General features: G+C 50.7%; 1 protein-coding gene across 4 annotated transcripts in view; it reads left to right on the forward strand.

The window, feature by feature from the left end:
* The window catches only part of LOC116956312 (transcription factor Dp-1-like), a 42,408-nt gene that overhangs the window by 7,794 nt on the left and 12,016 nt on the right, over window positions 1–22,598 (forward strand). For 3 of the 4 annotated variants that reach the window (XM_032977833.2, XM_032977830.2, XM_032977835.2), the window contains 5 exons: window positions 9,959–10,080; window positions 17,584–17,743; window positions 19,670–19,813; window positions 21,220–21,288; window positions 22,065–22,216. In XM_032977833.2, the coding sequence (XP_032833724.1) occupies window positions 9,959–10,080; window positions 17,584–17,743; window positions 19,670–19,813; window positions 21,220–21,288; window positions 22,065–22,216 (647 nt within the window). The remainder of the gene's footprint in view (window positions 1–9,958; window positions 10,081–17,583; window positions 17,744–19,669; window positions 19,814–21,219; window positions 21,289–22,064; window positions 22,217–22,598) is intronic. The other variant, XM_032977834.2, reaches the window with a different exon arrangement.

Genomic DNA, 22,598 nt, shown 5'->3' on the forward strand with positions numbered 1-22,598 from the left:
AATTGTGGTTGTTTAGCGAAAGCCAGGTGAGATGCTGTTGGATCAGTGGGCCTGCTCGCTCCGCAAGCAATGTCCCCAGCGTAATGTGTCTCTTGCAAAAACTCGCCGTGTGCAGCCGTCGTCGTAAAGAGGCCCCCGTAAATAGCTGCGTCGTTCAGCCAGTGTTGTTGACGCAGTATGCTTTCCCGCTTTTGGGCTCTGGGCGGCGATAAAAATGATGAACATGAAAGCTCGGTTTTCCTCCCTTAGTTATTGCGTCACAAAAGGGCTCTTGCTCGGCAGGTGGGAATGATCAGCAGCTGCGTTTGCCTGGTAATTTGTCACCTGACGCAGGTGTAGATAGGAGGGTCGATGTCGCAGGCCAGGTTTTTTGGACAGAAGCTTGGGAAAATGTTACCCAGCCACCACGGCAGTAATAAGCAGTGCCATGGATGTAACAATTTATCTTTAAAATATTTTTTGCCCTCAGGATAATGATGATGATGACATTTATAACGAGCCAGATTTTGCAACCAAGCTTCAGGGCTGCTCGAAAGCCTGACCCAACACAGATAGAGAGGCCATTAGATGTTTCTTGAAATTCGGAGTGCATTTTATGTTGCGGATGTGCAAAGGTATTGGGAGAGTTCCACGCCGAGGGGGCGAGAGCAGAGAACCAACGTGAGGCGGCAACGTAAATCCATGCGTGTGGGAAGCGATAATTTCCGATTTTGTGTACGTTCACAAACTGGTTGTTTTGGTGCTCTGGTTCTCCCACATGCATCAACACCCATCAGTTGGCTCAGAACATCTTTACTATACAGAAGACCGCAGAGCTTGGGCAATTTTTGTTAGCGCCAGATCCGTGCCTGGCTTGCTGCCTTCCCGCCCGCCTGTGCTTCCTCCTCGACCGTCCGAGTTTGATCTCTCTTCGGAAGAACTGTGCAGCGATGGTTCATAACAAGTTGACCTTGTTATTGGTGTTGTACGTGAACAACTAATGGGAACCCTGCATGTTCAGCATCGTCCACTGTTGCTTCCAATAAAATGGACACACAAACACCACAATTGCAAAAAAAACAATAATTGACTCGCAAATTACATTTTGAGGTTTAATTGAAAGCAGACAGTGGGCGACTCTGTTTGAGAAGGCACGTATAGCGATGCGTCGGTGTGTGTATTAAATTGATTATTATTATTTTGCTCGTGTAAATTGCTTCAAATTGTGAGTCTTAAGAATCTGTTCTTGTCGATTCCTGCTTGGTGTGTGTAATTTGATCTTGTGACTCTTGCAGGTGCTACAAGCACTAAAACGAGCCTGCTACAGCTTCGTATAATCATGGATAATGCGTATGTTGTAAAACATTGGCCCAGATAAATAAGAAAACAATTAGGAAACATGAATTCGTTTTGAATGATTAGTATCTTGTTTAAACTGATTGGTTGTTCCAGTCATGTAATGACACCTGTTTAAAAAAGCAGGTCAGGTGACGTTGTTGTTGTGACTTCCTGAGTCCTGTCCTGAAGGTGCTTGACGCAGTGTCATGCGAAATGCCACGTATCCGATTTCTAAACTTGGTTAAGAATTGTTAATAATACAGGTTTTTTTTGGGTTAGATCTCGTAAATATGTTCCGTTAAACCCGCCACCACCCGACACAGCCAATTAGTAAGGTTTGTCCTGTAAACAGAACATGCTAATTTGTCACTAGTACAGCACACCGGTGTGTTGGAGTGCAAAGCCACAACATTTACAATCTGAGTATGACGTTTCACCAGTAATTACAGCTAGCTTCAGGAAACAGCCAGATTTGTTGCTGTTTAATGCCACTTTTATATAGTTACGCGATCTAACCCAAAACACCTGTGTTATGGATGATATTGGTCGCGAAAGCCTACGTGTTAAACTTAAGAATTGTTATAAAACTCAAGGTCTCACGACAGAAACCTGGCCGGATAATTGCATGGCCTAACCCAAAACTGAGTTGTGAATCATCATATCGGCTGCCACAACCTGTTGTGTCAGGTAATACATAAATTAATCAATAGAGATTTGAATGAAATCGCTGCGCCAAATCGCGACATTTAATTAATTGAATCGCGAGGGAATGGTTCATCACAGGCCGAGAGCCCTCTCAAGATCTAATCACATTGTGATGCGAGTTTCACTTAATTTTATCGCTATCGTTTTCTTATATCTGGTGTTTGTTTCATTTGTTTTTTATCACTTTGTCCATGCTTTATACTGCTTTACTTTATGTAACCCTGGTCTCCCTTGCCAGAGAGACCTTTAGTCTGCACCTGTTCCCACCTGGTTTCAAACCGAGGTATCGATCGATTGTTTGTATCGTTTGGTACTGCCGTTGTAAAGTGGTTGCACGCCGCAGTAAGCTTTGGCACTGGTGGTGAATGTGGAATGCGTTTGTCTGCGATGGTTTGTTGTTAGCTCGACGCCATTGGCGCCTTGCCCCAGGTGGGCTTTGCGTAAGAATGCCACAGGCGTTTGCGACAACCTCGCCGAGTTTGCACGAGGCCAACAAACATATAGTTCGTGTCCGCATCGAGCTGAGTGGACGGCCCATAGATTCCCCCCGGGTCCGCCACTCTCACTCGCACGGAGGCATACTGCTTTCGCGGGAGGTGCGGGAGAACGTCCCGCCGGCAGTGACGTGCGCGCGGTGGAGCATGCTGGGCTTCGTGTGAATGTGTTGAAATGGCACCTGCGCACGGTCAATGGAGAGGAGTGGACGTGCATGTCAAGTTGCATTGTCGTCATCGTTAGCCGTGATCAGTCCGCTGCTGGCGGAGGTCGCTCCCCAAGCTGTTGCCGCCTGTTATGGTCCTCCTGCGCTGTAGCAAGCCACCTGGCACCTGCTCACGAGATGGTCCGTTCCGTTGCGCCTAGGGGACGTCCTCTTTGGCGGCGTTAGAGATGGCAGGAGTAAATTTGTTGAATAGCAAAGAAAGAAAAAAAAACTACTTGGCGGTCCTCTATTATCAAGTGTCTGCTGGGTGAGAATTTCCCACGGCGCGTCGGCAATGGGGGTTTGTTTGACCGTATCTCGCCACACCGGTCAGCGCCGGTTGGTCAAGGAAAGGACCAGGATTGATTGGTACAGATATCACGACGGGTTTATGGAAGGCTTGACCGTAAGCGAAAATGCATTGGTGTGAAATGAGATTTTAAGGGTGGCTGATAACCCATGAGTACATTGCCGCAGCAGGTGTCGGTAACATAGCGTGACTGGTATGGGCAGTTGTGCAAGAAATACAATGGGGGGGGGGGGGGGGCCCTTTTACACCTTCACCCCCTCGTCGTCGCTCAACGCCTGGGTCCCTACGGCCCCTGGGCGTCGGTGCAGTTGCACCGCCTGCACACTTGACAGCTACGCCGCCGCTCGGCACCACTGAGACCTCGTGCTGAACGCCAGGGCACGGACGAAGACTTGCACGTTGTTTTTTTGTCGTGTGTGTGTGTGGTGATCCCAGTACCTTCACTTCACTGTGAAAATAGAGAACCGGAGTTATTTCTGCGGATTAAAACATTCCCCGGTAGCGTAGCCTCCCTTCTCCACACCCACCTCGGGTGAGTGGTTGTAAATTAACCCGAACGTGGATCCTGATGTCGGAAAGATTAGCGGAGACGACTTCTCGTTGACCGTTAAGGAAAGTAGGGGCCGGGCTTGGGCAGGACCACGCGTCACTCGGTGGGGATGACGGTGAATGGGTGAGACTGGAGGTGGAAGGACAGCCACAGGAAGGAACACGCCCGCGAGGATGCCCACCGTGGAGATGGAGCGGTGATTAATTGGCTCGTATGCAGGAGCTGGATGGGTCGTGACATTACTGGACCATGGTGATTGTTTGGGGGGGGGCTGGGGGGCGAGGGAGGGGTGGGGGAGGTGGCCTTCATCCAGCAGTGCATTGATCACGATCGGCGAATATTATGGTTGTGATTGGTGGTTCCCGTTTGTTTTTCCGCCACTCTTTAACGGCGCGTCACGAGTACAGTGCGGGGCCCTGTTTTGGTGTTAATCCGTTTTTTCCTGCTGTTCCGCAGTGTTTGAATGGCCCCGTGTTGCTTAGCGACGGTAACCACGCTGCAGGTTGTGAGGGAGTCGGTGTGTGCGCGTGCGCGCGCGCGCGTGCGTGCGCGTGCGCTTGTTTGCACACGAGCTTACATGCGCCTGCACGTTCGGCGCTATACAAATAATGCGATGAAACTTAAGACGTCCACTTTGGCAAAGATGAAGAGACCTACTTTTCTGCCGAGGCCCTTTTCATTGGCTCCTTAATGATGCTCGCATTTTGTGGCTTGGGGGCCAGCGAACGCGTGGCTTTGAGCGGCACGAAAAACCCATCTCGTGATTGCCACGGACAAACCATGGAAAGACAGAAGTGTTTCGCGGAGCGAAAGCAATAGTGGTAGTTAAGACATTGTGGGGTGCGGGCGTTTCCCCCGGTTGCGAAGTATGTATGTGAAACGTGGGTGATCAATGCAGGAGATTAGGGTGGAAGGTCACAACAGCTTTTGAAGTATGCTGCCACAGGAGAGACTTGTTGCGTGTCCCGTGGGCAGTAGCGGAGAACCGGTGGACATGCGTACCACAACATGTTTTTTGTGGAGACGATGAGCTGTAGAGCATAATCGAGAGACCAAAACTATTAAGGTGTTTTTGGACGACGCCGAGATGGGCGTGATGGCGGAAGCTTGGAAAAAGTCGTTGCACTCTCCTCAATTTAACAAAAGATTTCACTTCTCCATTTTGACAAATGGGAATGTAGCAAAAGTTGTAAAAATTCAACCACTCTCCTCTCTGTCTCTGAAGGACGTCCAGACAGAATTTAACAACCAGCACAGCAATAATTACTTCTTTGTAATTATTGCTGTGCTTAAGTGTCAAATGTAACTTCCTAAAAAACCATCCTCGGTTCAATTCTAAACTCAACGGAAGCTTTTTGGCAAACAGAAATGCCTCAAAAGCAGCGTGGACACGCCCACCCATTGACGCACAATGCCATATGGCAATCGAAGAATTTCAAAGGGCTGCCAACGGAAGGGTTAAACATTCACCACAGTTCACCACACATGCATACGACACACGAAGATCCCCCCCCCCCCATATAGCCCTAACAGACTATTGGGGCAAGTGCTGTTAGCGAGCACCTATGAAGGGCCGGCATGTTGCACGAGGGGGTGGGTGGCCAGCACCATGCCTGAACGCCTTTGTCTCTGCAGCGATTTTACACACCTCACCAGGTCCCTAAATGAGGCTTAGTCGACCTAGGGGAGGCCCTGGGTCGGTTCAGATAATCGTCACTGGTGTTGGCCGTCAGCGGGAATCAAACTCGGGTCGCTGGGTTCATAGCGCAGCTACACTACCGCTCCCCACAACACACGCGCACACACAACACGCAGACGCAATGCTAGGCTGATTTCTAGAGCAAGTAAGGAACGTATCCGTAAAGTATTTTTTCACGGGTGCGTGTGGATACGTGCAAAAACAAAGAAAATATTCTGACGGAAAATGTAGGCAAATGAGAGGGACCATGTACAGGATCTGTGATAACGTTTCTCGGAAGTGCTAAAGAGTCGCGCAGTGCAACGTTGAACGATCATCAAAGTCAGCAGACAATTCGCAGATGTGTACGCGGTTCATTTCGAAATCAACAAGTAAATGCAGAGGTTTCGCCGGTTACAAACAACCGTTCATTCAGCACTTGGCAAATGCCCACAATTCAAACGGTTTCCTCTTTCAGTCGGTTATGGCACTGGGGCCAGCTGCTCTGTCGGCGGTAAGCACTTGCACGTTCAGCAAAACCTCACGGTTTCAGCAGCCCTCTGCGTTCCCCTTGCACACACGTGTCTGTCGTTCTACTCATTTCCCGAGACATGAACGGAATCGCGTACAGCAATCTTTTATGTATGTATGTTGAACTTCTTTCACGCCGTATGTAGCCAACCGTGCTAATCGGAGTAGAAGCTTGACGTTGATGATATTCTTGGTTCTTTCGGTAAAGTCACGTAGAAGGGAAACAATAAAATAATGAAAATATAAAACAATAAAATTCTCACGACGTTTCGACTGCAACACAAGCAATCATCATCAGATGTGAAAACCACAACAAGAAAATTTTGTTCTAGATTTTTATTATTTTATTGTTTCCCTTCTACGTGACTTTACCGAAAGAACCAAGAATATGAATCCCTGCAGTCACGAAAGCTTTAAATCAAGATGATGATGTTGGCAGATATTTCGTGTGTGTACATCAATATTGCCTGTCCACTGCTGGATCAAGCCTGGCATAACCAGGCCCTCCCCCACACCGTACAGGTCATCGGGGTTACTTGACATTACTTTATCAACCCAAAGGAAGTCGGCCGTGTATTTGAGCAACGCTTGCAAATTAACTTTCTATGACTGCGCAATGGTTTTCTGATAACGTTCCCGGCATGCTTCATAAGAATAATATCATGGGTGTGCAGTCGAGGAGGCACAGTGGCCAGAGCACCGAGCCAGCACCTTTGGGATCCTTGGGGTTCGATTCCAGGTTTCAGCTGCCCCGTAATTAAACCGTCCCACAAGCGCGCTCCCAGTCAACCATGGGATAGCAACAGGACAGTATGTCTTGTTGAATCCGTTTCATACGTAGGCTTTCGCGAGATAAATAGGACCGTAAATAAGGCCGACACAGGAAGACTTCTTCACAATTCTGGCAAATCGCCTGATGAAGCTGGTTGTCATTGCTAGCGAAACGTATTCGAATTGTAAATGTCGTGGGTTTACTCTCCAACACACCAGTGGCACACTTTGTTTACGTGACAAAGCTTACTAATTGGCTGTGGTGGCAGGTTAATGACACATTTTGTATTTATGTGACCTAACCAAAAAAAACCCCTTTATTTTGAATTGCTCAATCTATCTGTGTGAAGCTTTGAGCGTCACCCCCTGCTATGAATGGGCTGTCTCCAGAGCACTCCCACATGTCAAACACTCCTTACAATGGAATCTTCCAAACAGCCCAAGCAGGGACGTTCAAGAATGGGTAACGTGAAACTCGGGCCGAAGATGTAAAAAAGTTTGTTTTTAATGTTTTAACAACGTACCTTGATATGGGAGCCTTACAATTACAATCACTCAAACATGCTTGTGCAGCCCGGGTTGGATGCTTACTGGGCAAAGTTTTCTCTTAAGGGAGGTAGGTGTTAATGGATTACTGCTGTCCCCTGGCATCGGTTAAAAATACTTTTTTTTACAAAGGTGTACAAAACCTTATTTTTGTGCACATTAGCGGAATGATTGCACCTGTACTAGGCATCGTTTTCTGTACTTGTTCCGTGATTGAGGTCATGTGTCGAAACAAGCTGGCAAACCCGTCAATTAAATCTAAATTCCATGCTATTTTTATTCAAATCAAACGCAACGATCAATGTTGCTCCCCGTTATTGGGAGTGGTGCTGCACATCAAAGGAGTCCCCTTTTCGGGTGTTTGTTTATCCCGAGTTCTACTTCCGACCAGGCTATCATCGGTGCCGAGTAATATTTGAACCGTTTTTGAGCCTGACCTTCACTGACCGGGAATTGACCAACATGGTGAAGTATGGTCAAACAACCCCCGATGACCAATGCAGCGTGGGAAGGCATTTATCCAGTCGTGGATTGACTAAAAATGTGTGTGTAAGGTGTGTCATTTTGACAACTTAAGTGGTTGGCTATGTACACTGCGAAAGAAGTTCAAAGTATAAACTATTTTTTTTACCAGGTAAGGCTCACTGAGCTATATAGCTCTTTTTTTAGAAGTGACCTGGCCATAAATGATAGCTTAACGATGTCGCTTGTCATCATGTGGAAATCTATAGCAGCCAAATACTCTAAATGGACGTTGATTCTAAATGTGGATGGAAAAACCGGAGGACCCGCAGATAAATCCATGCGACCACGCGGAGAACGTGCACGCTCCAAATATACAGTCGTCAGGGTCGGGATTGAAACCAGCAGCTCCTGCAAACCAGGCGAGGTAGTTAACATCTACTGTACATACAAAAGATTACCCCATGATGGCCTTTACTGCTCCCTATTGCCCTCTAGTGGATACAGAAGATTTCCTATGGATAGAGCTACAAAAGATAGCAACACAGCGATGGTGCAGGGAAACTGCATGTGTGTTTGGCCGTTTTTGTCCGTTCCGTGTGTATCTCAATAGAGACGTCGCAACTGCACAGCAGGTACGCTGACATCGCTGGGCATTGTGGGGTCTGTGTGAGGTCTCTGCCGATGTTAGACGTGGCCAGGGATCGAACTCTTCTTACCAGGTCCATCGTGCAGTGTGCTGCTCATCACTGCTTCACTGCCACACTGCAATATGAGTGATATATAAGTGCCTTTCTTTTAATTACTTTGTGAAATGTATGGAGCCATGTTTGTAAGAAGGCAGACTGGAAAAAAATACCTGTTATTAACTTCTCAGAGTAACAGCTCTCCATGAAAAACCCTGGCTTGCAGTCCTGAGTGGGGAAGATTCCTGGACATGCAAACACAGAGGGCTGCTGTCCATTTGCCACGGATAAGCGCTGGCTTTGTGGGACCTTGTCACTAACGGCGGAGGCGGCGCCGCGCCGGACCCCAACAAATGCTGGCGCCACACGTGGGACAGACCGGGTTGGGGGGTTGGGGGGAGATGTGGGTGCCAAGCGTAGCGCTGACTAAGAGCGCAAACTCACGGTGCTTAAGGCCTCTGGATGTTGAAACGCGAGAGCGGTTGGTCGCATTTGCGTGAACAGGGAAGCATGTTTGAATAAGCGACGCACGGTGCGCGTGCACAATGGGCATTATGGGCATAGCGCCCATTGTAACACCTGGAGGATGTGGAACTGAGCGAACTTGCCCAGGACTAGTACCATCGGAGTCAAGATCAGCTTATTGTGGAGGAGGCTCGTGAAGGACGCTACTGGGCAGTTGGGGGGCAGTTGCCCTCCAGCAACAGCTGAGGGCAGATGAGCGACGCTCACAACAACGAGCGGGGCGACGTGAGAATGTGGATTGTCCACCGGCTGGAACAGGTGCCACACGATCACCCACCACATTTCTTCGCTCTCCTTTCAACCTCTGGCCACGGAGAAGCTTCGTACCCCTCGGAGCACCGTCCCGAGATCTGTTCATCCTTCCCCATGACATAGAACTGGCCATACCCGAGCGGTGTTCCTCCGTGGCTACCCCACGTCATCTTTGGAAGCCTTTCTCGCTCCGCGCACGTAAACGTTCGAACTGCCCTCCGCTATCAGAAGTCGCGTGGAAGGTGCCCCGCGCTCACTCGGACCAGTGCGACATGGCGCGCGGTGTCGATTTGTATAATGTCCCCTGTGTATATTTGCAGTGCGATTCGCCTACCTCGCGATCCTAGTTCAATAACCAATTATTTTCTTTACACTCATCGGCGTAGTGCTTCTCGGGGCTTACTCGGGGCACGTGAACCAATTACGTGCAACATGTTGTGTCTATCCACTGCTGGATGCGCGCCTTCCTGCACCGTGCGGGTTGAAGGGGTTATTGACCATACTTCGCCACGCTGGTCAGTGCGAGTTAGGGAATGTGTGGGGAGCATGGATGTGGCGTTATAGAGGTTGGGAACAAGAGTGGGTTTTTCCACTCCGCACGTCACATTACTAATAGGCTAACGTCAGCATATGTAACATTCTCGCATAATTCGCGCAAATTCTGGCGAACCAGTTCTCAGCGAACACCTCCACACGTGCGTCGCTGTCATGAGAATCGGGTGAACCGTCATTTATCTGACCCGGGTTAATCTTGCGATTGGGGAATATTCCCCTGGTCACCTGGCTAAACAAAGTCAACCCGACTCGATGGCCACACGTCCGGCATCCGAGTCCGATGGCACGACCGAGAGCTGACGTCCGCCTGTCCGTTGCTGTGCGGCACCTCTCCCCTCTTTCTCTCTCTCTCTCCCCCCCCCCCAACCAGTTGCTGGGCGCTCCCCAGCGGAACGCTTCCATGGCTGGCGCGGTGCTGATGGGCAACCAGCACGGGCAGCAAGCGCAGCACACGCAGATGCGCCCCCTGGACAGCCCGCCATCATGGTCCGGGTACAATCCTCGTCCCAACGCACTCACCACACCGGGCAGGAGGGCTTCTCATCCCCCCCCCCACCTCCCTCCCTCCCAACCCCCTCGAAAGACAAAGATCCCCAGCGTAGCCTGAACAAACTGTTGGGGCGAGTGCCGTGAGCGAGCAGCACCTGTGAAGGCCGGAACGGCACACGAGGTGGTGGGTGGCCAGCACCACGCCCGGCCGCCTTTTTCTCCCCAGTGACGATGTTTAAACACCGCACCAGGTATTCATTTGAGGCTTGGTCGACCTTGGGGAGGCCCATGACTGGTTCAGATAATCACCACTGGTGTTGGCAGCGCACTAACTGCTACGCCACCACCACTGGGCACATCCCCCCCCACCTCCGTTCCCATGACATCCACCACATTCTCCGACTCTCAGGTTCTCTTGGCCAGGTAAATTAACAAGAGAACTGTAATTGAAATTGTCACCATCCGCTCCCATACCATCATCATAAACCCTAATTTGTTCCCGCTTCTCAGCTCCTTGGCTCAGAATCGAAATATTTATCCTGGAGAAATCCGATGAGCTATCAAGCTCCTTTGCACAGATGATCCCACTCCTCCTCCCCTATATGACCGCACTCCACACGTGGGACCTTGAGGGAAGGATGGCAATGATAACAATTATGACGCTGATGATGGCGGTTGTGCTGATGATGATGATGGTGATGACGACGACTACGACGATGATGGTGGTGATGATGCCCAAGGTCGATTGTCCTGCTTTCACACACTGGCATTTGGAACACGTAATAACAGAACCGACGACGTTGAGACGGAATTAAGGATCAAACCTACAGCACACGTTGTCGTGAACGGCAGCGACCTGGCGGGTATTGTTATTAGGCGCCAACGTCGGTGGATGCAGGTTGACATCGCCGCCACGATGATGACTCCACCCGTGAGTGGTGGTCAGCTTGAGGGTCTGCGTGTTGGAGGAGTGCTCTGCCAGCACTGCTCATGGTGGTCCGGTTCATTTCGGGCAGCTCCCCACGATTATTTATAATGTAACTATCAGGCCCCCCCCCCCATGGTGCTAAGTGCAGTCTCCAATGCTTATTGTCCAATCTGTCTCTCTGACCTCTCTGTTACGCGCTATGAAGAAAGGCCGTTGGCCAAAACGTCAACAAGTATTCATTTTTTCCTTTAAAGGCCACAGTCTTGTTGACGGACGTGTTGAGTTTTTTTGTTATTTTGGTTTGTGCACCACTGCTATTGCACCTCCTATTAGCGTGGTTGGCTCCGTACGGTGCGAAAGAAGTTCAACATACAAACACTGCAGTATCGCCAAATAATTTAGTTTACCCATGGTTAGAGTTTCTAAAGCTGCGCTGAATATTCGATGATGATGATAATAATCATGGTGATGCCCTTCCTTTACCCAGGAGAGCGTCTCTCGTTGAGTCTCAGGAGACACCGTCTCAGATTGGTCCCATAGTGGGGAGGTTTGGCCAACTCTGTGAAAACCGCGTGGGACAAAACTGGAGTACCCAGAGTAACAACAGCCACTAGAGGCTGCTACGTTCACCAAAGTGCGTAAGGAAACAAATAAACCCAATCGTTGGCCGGAATCGTGAGTACCAACGATTAATTTGCACCGCGAGGGAGGGGGGGAGGCAAAGCATTGCAGCCGCCGATGCACGTTCCGTTTGTGAACCTGTGTTCAGTTGCGAGGGATGCATCGTTAGCATGTGGCCAGCAGAGGTCAGAGTCTGCGCACTTTGACAGCGCGCGTCAAATACGTTTACAGAATGCCTCCTGTGCGGAATCGTTGCCGCTTTAAGCCGCGGTTACATTTGTTCGTTGAGTCACGTTTCCTCAATGCTTTTTTCGTACTTAGTGTGTTGTACAGCGGGGAGTTAGAACGTCCACAGAATTGCGACGCACCATGCGGGTACCAATTTTACGACCGGAAGCGAACACGGTAGTTATTGCATTGCTTGAATGCGATGATTAAACGGACAGGGCCGTGTACTGCTCAAACACATTTTTCTAAGCATTTGATACATATTTTTATTGGTCAGTTTGAAATTCCCCCCCCCCCACCTCCGGATTCCACGTGAGATGACACAGATGGCCCCAGCTCTCTTAGTGGTTCTAACTAGTCAAACAGGAGCACAGAGCAAAAACCCTTTGATGCAAAGCCAGATTTTGGTGGCCAATTTTGGTGGTAAATGGCATTAATTCTATATTAAGATGGTTGAGCATTTTTGCTCATCGAATAATAAGTGAATAACTTTGCCCTTTAATTTACAAAGCCTCGTTGAATTTCAAGATTCTTCTTCAGGAGGGTCCTGCCATTGGAATGTTTGGCAAGTTCCGTTCATGGGTGTTTACCATGTGTGTGAGAGCCTGGAGAAGAAAAAAACACAGGAAGCAAACAAGTTCCAGATTCAAGAATCTGTTGCCTTACTTTCATGGCCCCCGCGTTGCCCAGCGAGTTTTGTGCTTCCGCAATTCGTAGTTGATCCCCCGCCCCGACCTTTGCCCTCCCTCTCCGTACATGACCGCCACGCTCACTGGTTAGACAAGGAGCGTACGCGAGCAGGTACAGAAGGGCAGCGTAACACTGGCCACTGGGTTGAACTACACTGCCCTCTGCTGACCACCACGTTACACAGTGCTGCAGACACAACCTATGACAACCTGACGTGCATGCTGGTCACCTGTCTGAGCACACGACCCAGGCTCATAAACCCTGCTTCTAAGCTTCCAAGGTCTCGCGAGATCAGGTGCAAGTCCGGTTGATGTGCCAATGGACATTGTGTGTATCGTGCCAGGCTTTAATAATAGGTCCCTCGCGACTAACAGCGCTCGCCTTGATCAAGCAAAGTGGAAAAGAGTTTTTTTTTTATTCCCTTGGCGTGTAGATGCGTGCATTCACGTGTTGTGTGTTGGCATGTGGTGTAAATATAATCAATTTGAATAATTGAGCTCCGATGGGCCCTCCGGGGCCTGCCAAGCCCCATCGAACACACGGCTCTGGTTGTGTGAGCGACGTTGGGGCCCTTTGCTGAACAAAAAAACCCCTTGTCTGGAACTCTGCGCTCAGCATCAGTTAGCGGAACAGCAAATTGCATTTTTGGGGGCATGCATTTCCAAAGTGTTAGTAAATGAGGCATCATGAATTATCGGGCATTTGGAGATTCCTTGATTCTTACGAATTTACTTTTGAGGAAAGTTAAGTGGGCTTGGACAGGAAATGTCGCTAGAATGCCGATGGTCAATAGATAATAATAATTATGTTTACAATGCGCCGTTCATCAAAGATCTCAAAGGACTGAACAAGACACAGCGACAGATACTCAACATGGACAATAAATAACTCATTCAGCTAAAAACCGAGAAATCTAAAATCATGAAATAAATCCTAAAATCAATTTGCTGAATTGGCTAAACGTTCAGCGGAATGTATAGAGATCACTTTTAATACGAGCTTTAAAAGCGTCAACGGGCTCGGAGATTGCCGGGAACCTCATGGGAGAGAGTTCCTGGTGAGTACAGACGATGGCGACGGCCGAGAGCAGAGAAAGACGCCTGAGAAGGGGGCGGCCATGGTGGAGATGGAGCGATGAGATCTGCTTGTTGAGAGAGTTTGGCAGCATCGAGGGACTGCGCGGGGGGACGCCGTCGGTGTGTGGAAGGCTTCGTCCAGAAATGGATAGATCATGGCTGATAACATCGCTACTTACTTACATTTAGGCCAGTGACCCGAACAAACTTCACAGGTGAAACACTTTGTACATATGTTGAACTTCTTTATCACCGTACGTAGCCAGCCGTGCTTATCGGAGGTGCGAGAGAAGTACGGAACCAGATAAGTATCGATGGATGAATCGAACTTTAGACCGTTTGTTGAATCGCCGGAGGTGGAGAGGGTGAATCGTGGGATTGCTAACTGTTGCCACGCGTAGAACAACGCACCGCAAGATGAATGAGGGCATCGCTCTTTATTTATTTATCTGGCCTCTATGTGCACGGCTCTCGTTGCTGCATGAATACAAATTGGCCACGATACGGCCCAGTGTGTGGGATCGCCAGAAGGGCCTCTCAACCCCGGGAGATTGTGGGTTCACAACCCGGCTAAGGGCAACAACACGGCCCCAATTCGAACACCACTTGCTGACACGTCAACAGACGACGCTGTGCTGTTGTACGCATTGATCCCCCCCATTTTAGGAATGTGGAATTTCCAGCAGTTGGAGGACCGTCAAAACGCCATTCCGCAGCCGGCCTCTTGCGTCTGTCCACCATCGCTTCTTGCCGTGTGCTTTGCCCAATCCCGCTTGCCTCCGCCGACAGTTGACACGACGTCTCCGATGTGCATTTGTTCCTCCGATCCACACGTGTGTTCCTCCTTTCTGTCTCTCAACACAATTCTACGCACGCAACCCCCTCCGTGCTTCTCGGCAGATTTTCTTCGCCTCTCTTTGTCCGGCTTCCACGATCTGTCGCAGTCGGCGAGTTGTGCACTCGTCGCGCACGTTCTTTTCGGGCACCCGCGAAGAAACCTTCAGTGTCAATTTACCTAATAAACTGTTAAGTTACAAATCGGCCGTGGTACCAACTACCGAATCGTTTTTTTTTTAAGTTAAGTTGATGTTTCACCAGGTCCAGAACTCAAGAGACCAGCGGTGAGTCACATTTTGCAAGAGTGACCCGGCTCACCAAAACGACAAAAAGCTAAACAAATACGCATATGTAAACAGCCATGGATGTTTGTCCTAATCCAGGGATATTTGTTGATGCTAAAGCGGTTCTCAACACGACTGTAATTTCGGTTCCCCTTCCCGTATGGCCACTGGGTCAATAAACTCCTGGCAGCGGCTGCTCTCCTCCGATGAGTAATAATCACTGTCATAATCTTCACCATCATAATAATGATCGCTAGCGTATCCCAACTGCCGCGGATGTCTGTCTCATTCCTCTCCGTGCCTCCTGCTCCACTCCCATCAGTCTTTTCTGACATGACCACCGCCGTAGCAAGGCAGCCTTCTGCATGTCATCTCCCTGTTGACGTGCGTTGCGTCTTCTGCTTCAGATTCTTTCCAGCGTCTTCATTTCAATCACCGCTACGCTTGGTTAGGTTTTGCTGCCCGCTAGCAGACCCAGTGTTCTCGCCCCCTCCCCCGCCCAAAGTTCTTTAAGCTTCCACTCAAAGACAGAACAGAGATCGTTTCCACGGTTACAGCCATGCTGACGAAAAGCGCGCGCTTTTTTATTAAGGTGCCCAAAGAAGAAAATCTGCTTATTATTCAGAAGCATTGTTCCGGCCGTCTCGCTATTGTCTGCCTGTATGGGGCGGGCGCAAGAATGGAGCAATGCCGCTGAGTCGCTGGCACCGGCCGCTGGCTGCGTCGTCGGCGGTTACGTGAGTGGAAAATCAAACTCAAGCAAAGGGCAATCCGGCAGGGCCGCCCCCGCCAGCTAGGCGCCGCTTGCGTCTTTATTCGAGATTCGTGTGTGCCCGCGCTTAAGCCACAGGCGTGTGGAACCGTTCCCTTACCGAGGGCCGAACGGTCTTTCACCAACCTTTTTGCCTGGACACACGTAAACGCAACAACAGCGACGATGACAACCATCACTCGCCGCTAAGTGGCCGGCGATGGCACCGCCGACGCTTGTGCCAGGCTAGGTGCAACTAGAGGCCACGTGAAGTGTCTAAGGCTCACAACTGGCAGGAGGTCACAGGACAGATCCAGTTGCCATGGGTTGACTCCGCTTGTTGTTGTGACTGTCGCTCTTCTGCCCTCCGCTGTTGCTGGAGGGCGGGCTGCCCCCAACTGCCCAGTAGTGTCCTTCATGGTCCTCCTACATAGGCCGATCTTGACACTGCTGGTACCAGTCATCAGCAAGTCCTATCAGCTCTACATCCTCCTGTACCATGAACCAAGACCGAGATCCCCCTGATAGCCTTAACAGACTTTTGGGGGGAAGTGCTGTTCTTGAGCACCTATGAAGTTAAAGCACCTCCGATTAGCACGGTTGGCTTCGGACGATGCGAAAGAAATTCAACGCATGCGCACGCACCTCCGTCCCATCTGTGATCACAAGATGGCCTCGCGCTGAAGGAAGCGGCCGTGCGACTTGTACAAAGGATAGCGGAGCAAACAAATCTCCATTAGCGAGCCGGAAAGTTAAGGAAACAATACAAATGAGACGGCGAACACGAGACTGAAAAGTGGAATCACAAGGCGGGCGCGAATTGTTGCCGACGCACCAAATCGGCGGCGGGGGGGGGGCGGTAGGGTGAGGGAGGGGGAGGATCACGCGACGACGCCGGAATTTATCCGCTGTCTCGATGCCTCCCCAACCAGCGCCGGACATTGGCCCGCCGAGAGGACACCCAGAACCCGGGGCTCGAACCCGTGCCCTCGAAAGTAGCCGGCTCGCTTGCTTCCCAAGGCCGATGCCGCCTGGCCCCCCCACCCAACCCCGGAGCTATGGCGCAACCCGGGGCCCTACCACGTGCGTGTTTGTTATTCAGCGTGGCATCACGGAGAGAGACGCGTTTATTTTTCTATCTCTGTTTTTGCCGTGGCCTTTTTGCCCTCCCCCCCCCCCCCCAGCCAAGTTGGCAGTGGCAGCAATGTTGCATTGCATTGCAACATTGCTGTGGAAGACCTGAATCGGCTATTTTGAGTGCTCGCGAATAGCTCGAGTGAAACCCGAGCCCGCGCAGAGGAACGAAATACGACTATTAATATAAACGTGTACGACGTTTACCAGCGCGTCCTGGACAGTCTGCGAGCATCGGAGAGAGAGAAGAGGGCGTTTGTGACCTCTGGACTGTCCACTGCTTGCTGAGCTGCATGCGCTTCCGATTGCCGAAGGAAAACTTTACAAACAAGGTCGCACTCATTACACACGCGGTGCTTGCCACAAATCCACAAATGAACCACGTTACCCTGCTGATCTCGTCAGGGACCGGCTTGTAGCTTACCGTCGAACATCGCATCCCTTTCAGGTGCGCTTCTGCGGCCATCTGGAACGCTCTTCCGATATGAGGAAGCCACTGGAGCTATGCACTTTTAAATCTAGATAGAAAACTCGTTTTTTTTAAAGTGCTTTTTGTGTTTAGTTTGTTGTCATTCCCCCGGCACCCCCGATTAGCACGGTCGGCTACGTACGGTGCGAAAGAAGTTCAACATACTTGCATGTTGGTGGTGATGTTGATCGTGGCGATGTTAAGGAGGTACATGCATGATGAGGAAGTGGGGTATATTGACGTTGATGGAGGTGATTGTAATGATGCAACTATCTGGAACGCGCTCTTCCTTCTGATATTAGGAAGCCACTGGAGTTATGCACTTTTAAATCAGCTGGATTGAAAACTTTTCTTTAGAACTGCTTTTTGCGTGTAGTTTGTTGTCCTTACCCCGGCACCTCCGACTCGCATGGTCGGCTACGTACGGCGTGCAAGAATTCCCAACGTATAGTTGGTACGACCCGTCCTGTCCCTCGGCGCGTGTGCAGCAAGGGCCGCAAGGGAGACAAGAACGGCAAGGGGCTGCGCCACTTCTCAATGAAGGTGTGCGAGAAGGTGCAGCAGAAGGGCACGACGTCATACAACGAGGTGGCCGACGAGCTCGTGGGCGAGATCACCAGCAGCGCACGGCTGGCGGCTGCCGCCGGGGTGAGTCAACCCCCCCCCCCCCCCCCCCCCCCCCAGTCCTCGTAGCACTCAGCTGACACCCCCCCCGCCCACCCTGGATTTGTCTCCGGGTCCACCGTTTTTTATTATCGTGGAGGCCACTGGAGCTATGCGCCCTCACCTGGTATACAGGAGGGTCACGGGTTCTATCCCGACCACCGACGCCTGCTGTATATTTGGGATTTGCGCGCCTCTCTTCCTGTGGTCACGTGGATTTTTCTCCGGGTCCTCCGGTTTTTCTCTCCTCCATATTTAGAATCGAAGTCACGTGTTTAGGGTTATGGCTGCTGTCAATTTTCACACGATGATAAGCCACTTTGTTGAGGTGCTGTCATTTGTGGCCGGGTTGCTTATGAAAAATAGCTCATACCTCGGTGGGCCTTGCCTGGTAATATAAATAAAAATAGTTAATAATTGTAAGCACTGTCATAATAATAACAACGGTGATTTCTATATCGCAGTAAACACGGCGAGCCCGTGACACGGGCGCTGAACGTACAACAACAAAAAATTTCAACGCGAGTCTTGAGTTCATTGCAGTGAGAATGAGGTGTAGCGGCACTTGCGGCTTTTGAAAAGTACGAATGTATGTACAGTCAACTTCTTTCGCTGTCGTACCTAACCAACCATGCTGATCGGAGGCGCGGGGCAAAAGGTGACTTTGAAAGAATGAGTGTTTGAATGAGTCACATTCCAGATCTGGGTGGTGGCCTGCCGCTTTAGAAGCAAGGGGTTGGTGGATCGGGCGTCTTTGTGAAGCTCACAAACCCCGCTGGGGGCGGCTCGATGGTGGTCACAGCAAATGGATTCCTAAACCTGTCTCTGTGGAGCTTTTCGAGTTATTTTTACCTACGTGACTTTACCGAAAGAACCAAAGATCATTGCAGTCACGAAAACTTCAAATCTAGAATTCGCCACCCTTTTATGGATTTTCTCCGGATACTTCATCCCGGAGGCCAAAACGCTTGCGATTATAATTGGCCAAACATTCCCAATGCAAGACCCGACTGAAAAACAAAATGTTGTTGAGCTTCAGTGAGGCTTTTGTGGGTAAATAAAGGAAATTATTCATATTAAGGCGCTAGGGCTTATAATACTACCGTTTGAACCTGGCGACCTGGGTTCATTTCCCGGTCATGGTAACCATCAGTGGCGAGTGGATGCTGAACTGCTGCTGGTTCCCACCCCCCCACCCTTCTCCACCACCCATTTTCACCAATCTATACCGGCCAACGTGGTGAAGTATGGTCGAAACAAGCCCACGATCGAGACGACGTGGGGATAGGCCATCTCCTGGTGGTGTATTATCTCATAGGGCCGCAAATGGCTTTGATCGTGGTGCCGACATGCGCACATTTTACCCCTCGTGCAATGAACGCTCCGTGCGCGGCTACGTAATTTGCACGGCGGGCGTGTGCTGACTGGCGGTGTCGCAGTGATAGGAGAAACTCGTAAAAACAAAAAAACGCCGCCTCAGCACGCTGCGCTTGTGGTTTCGGTTATGCCGTGGCGAGGCGCCTCTGCCGCTGATGCTTTTTGGGATTTTGGTGTCCACGGCTAGCACCCCCCGTCCCCCCCCCCCCCCCCCCCCGGTCCTCCCTGGTCTTGACCGCAGTTGTTTACGTACAAAATAAAATCTATATTTGAGGTGGTCGGCAGATTCTGAAATGCGGGGCAGAAAGTCCCCCGGGTCACCACGGTGAAGTGGATTATCGGGTTTAGGCCATTTGTAAATTGGAGCGTGCCCATCGATTAGCTGTCTCGTTGTCCTGAAAGCAAGTGCATCATGACGCCTGCGTTCCTGCGCGTCGCTGGGTGGCAGACACCCGCATCGCCGGCTCGAAGGACGCACGAGGGCGATTCGTGTCTCGCCGTGAGTCCACGCGCGTTTTCATTTCGCCCGACCAGACGTACGACCAGAAGAACATCCGTAGGCGCGTGTACGACGCCCTGAACGTCCTCATGGCCATGAACATCATCTCGAAGGAGAAGAAGGAGATTCGCTGGATCGGGCTGCCCACCAACTCGGCGCAGGAATGCCAAAACCTGGAGGTAAACCCGGCCCGAGTGTGTGGACGCACCTCCGATTAGCGTGGTTGGCTGCGAACGGTGCGAGAGAAGTTTCGACGTACGTACGTGGACACGATCGGCGGCGTCGTCGCTGCCGCCAGGAGAATCGGGTCCTTGGGTCACGCTCGCCACTCGCGACATCGCAGCAGGAAACGGAGGTTTCGGGTGAGCGTGGTTTTGTGAAGGAGAGGTCGCCACCCCTGGATTATCTCGGCGTTTCACAGAACTAGTTGGTGTATCTCTCTCTCTCTCTCTTCTGAATACGTGTCTCGTATCTCACTTATATCTCTGTTCTAATTACTTTCTGAATACAGTAAAACCTTGGATTGCGAGCATAATTCGTTCCGGAAACGTGTTTGTAATCCAAAGCACTCGTATATCAAAGCACTCGTATGTCAGTTGTGATCACGTGACGCTCGGCAAACAAAGCGTATACGTACACTACTCGTATTGCAAGACCCTCACTCGTTTATCAAATTAATATTTATTTAAAAAATTTTGCTCGTCTTGCAAAACACTCGCAGACCAAGTTACTCGCAATCCAAGGTTTTACTGTACTTCTCTTTTCAGTCAAATAGTTGTCTTGAATACGCCTCCTGTCTCCTATCTCTCTCTCTTGCAGCACTTCTGCATTCATCTCTCGTCTCCTTATTTTCCGTCTGTGGCCCACCACTCGTAAGTATGGGGAGCACGCTACGAACCCACCTGCTACCCGAGTTGGATTCCCACCCACGGCCAACATCGGTGACGATTATCTGAACCGGTCCTGGGCCTCCCCTAGCTCGACTCGGCCTCAAAATGAATACCTGTTGCGGTGTGTAAACATCAGCACTGCGGAGAACAAAGGTGGCCGCCCGGGCATGGTGCCAGCCACACACCCCCGCGTGCGCACTTGTCCCAACAGACTCTTAAGGGCTACACGGATAGGGTGAATGCGGGATATTTGCAGTGTCTAAGTTAATCTGGCACTCATCGGTGTTAAATCAAATTGAAATCCCAGACCGTGACAATTCCATTGAACTGTCATGTGGTGGGGGGGGGGGGGGTGATGCTGGATTGTGAGAAGCCTCAAATAGCCGGCGTTGTGGTAACATTTGTGCGGTAGGTTGGTAACGTTTGTGCGGTACGTTTGTAGCGTTTGTGCGGTACGTTGGTAATGTTTGTGCGGTACGTTGGTAGCGTTTGTGCGGTACGTTGGTAGCGTTTGTGCGGTACGTTGGTAGCGTTTGTGCGGGTACGTTGGTAATGTTTGTGCGGTACGTTGGTAGCGTTCGTGCGGGTACGTTGGTAATGTTTGTGCGGTACGTTGGTAGCGTTCGTGCGGGTACGTTGGTAGTGTTCATGTGGATACGTTGGTAATGTTTGTGCTGCTTCTGCTGTCTCCACAGCGGGAGAGGCAGAGGAAGATGGAGAGGATCAAACAGAAGCAGTCCCAGCTGCACGAGCTGATCCTGCAGGTGATTCCATTTAGGCCTGGTGCAGGGTGTGACCGGGGATATCTTTGTCCTCTGCATCAGATCTGTAGATGGCAGGATAATTGCGGGAAGGCTGGAACGGTGCATGAAAATATTTCAAATGCGCATGGCCCGTTTTGGGCATTATGCAAAACACCGTCAGAATTTCCTGAAGAAGTGCATTGTGGTCTTAAAATCACCATTAAAAAAAATGTAAACAAAATGTGACCCAAGTGACAGCAGCGTCGCACTGACGTCACGCCTCCCCCCTACCCACCCGTCATTCCCGGACGTGTATCCTGCGCGCAATGTGCGGGCAGTCAAGGACCATAAACCATCATCAGATGATTTCGGTCATCACAGCATCTTTTGGCTCGCTGTCGGTCACCGCATCGCGCGCTTTCAGATGTGCTTCTGGGGACGTCTGGGAAACACTCTTCCGATATTAGGAAGCCACTGGACCTATGCACTTTGAATTAACCTAGATTGAAAACTAATTTCTTTAGAACTGCTTTTTGTGTTTAGTTTGTTGTCCTTCCCCCGGCACCTCCGATTAGCACAGTTGGCTACGTTCGTTGCAAAAGAAGTTCACCATACATGAAGATGGTGGTGATGAGGTGATAATGTTGATGGTGGTGATGTTGAGGTACCTGCATGATGAGGAAGTGGGGGATGTTGATGGAGGTGATGGTGATAATGTGCAATAGAAGTTCAACATACATACATACATGCACTGATAGTTTTTTAAAGAAGTTTAATTTGGTTGTTGTGACCCGCAGCAAATCGCCTTCAAGAACCTGGTGCAGAGGAACCAGGAGATGGAGAAAGTGACGAAGCGAGGGCCCGCACACAACACTGCCATCCACCTGCCGTTCATCATCGTCAACACGAGCAAGAAGACCGTCATCGACTGCAGCATCTCCAGCGACAAGTGAGTGACCGCCGGGGAGCCGGTGCAATGGGAGCAGCAGCCGTACCCGAGACACTCCACACGTGCGCACGCTGGCAGTCAACTAGCCGCGATTCCCACCACAGCCGCCCGCCCATCATGGACTGACTGGGGGAGAATCGCTGTGCACGTAACGGACACGTGCGTGGGCACGTGGGTTAGTGGTTTGGTGGGGGGGGACTGCGCGTGGGTGAGCTGCTGTGCCTGATGGCCGAGCAGGCGGCTGGACGAGTTGGTGGTCAGGTGACCGGGTCATCTGGTCGGTGCGGCGGTTGAATGGGTGCACAGGCCTAGGTGTGAGTGTGGTGGGGCACGCGTCTCACCCAGGCTCCCTCCCTCCACTCCCCTCCCTCCACTCCCTCCC

This window comes from Petromyzon marinus, chromosome 64 (genome assembly GCF_048934315.1).
Source record: "Petromyzon marinus isolate PM22_M1 ecotype Great Lakes invasive population chromosome 64, UKy_Petmar_22M1.pri1.0, whole genome shotgun sequence".
In the NCBI taxonomy this organism is placed as follows: Eukaryota; Metazoa; Chordata; class Hyperoartia; order Petromyzontiformes; family Petromyzontidae; genus Petromyzon; species Petromyzon marinus.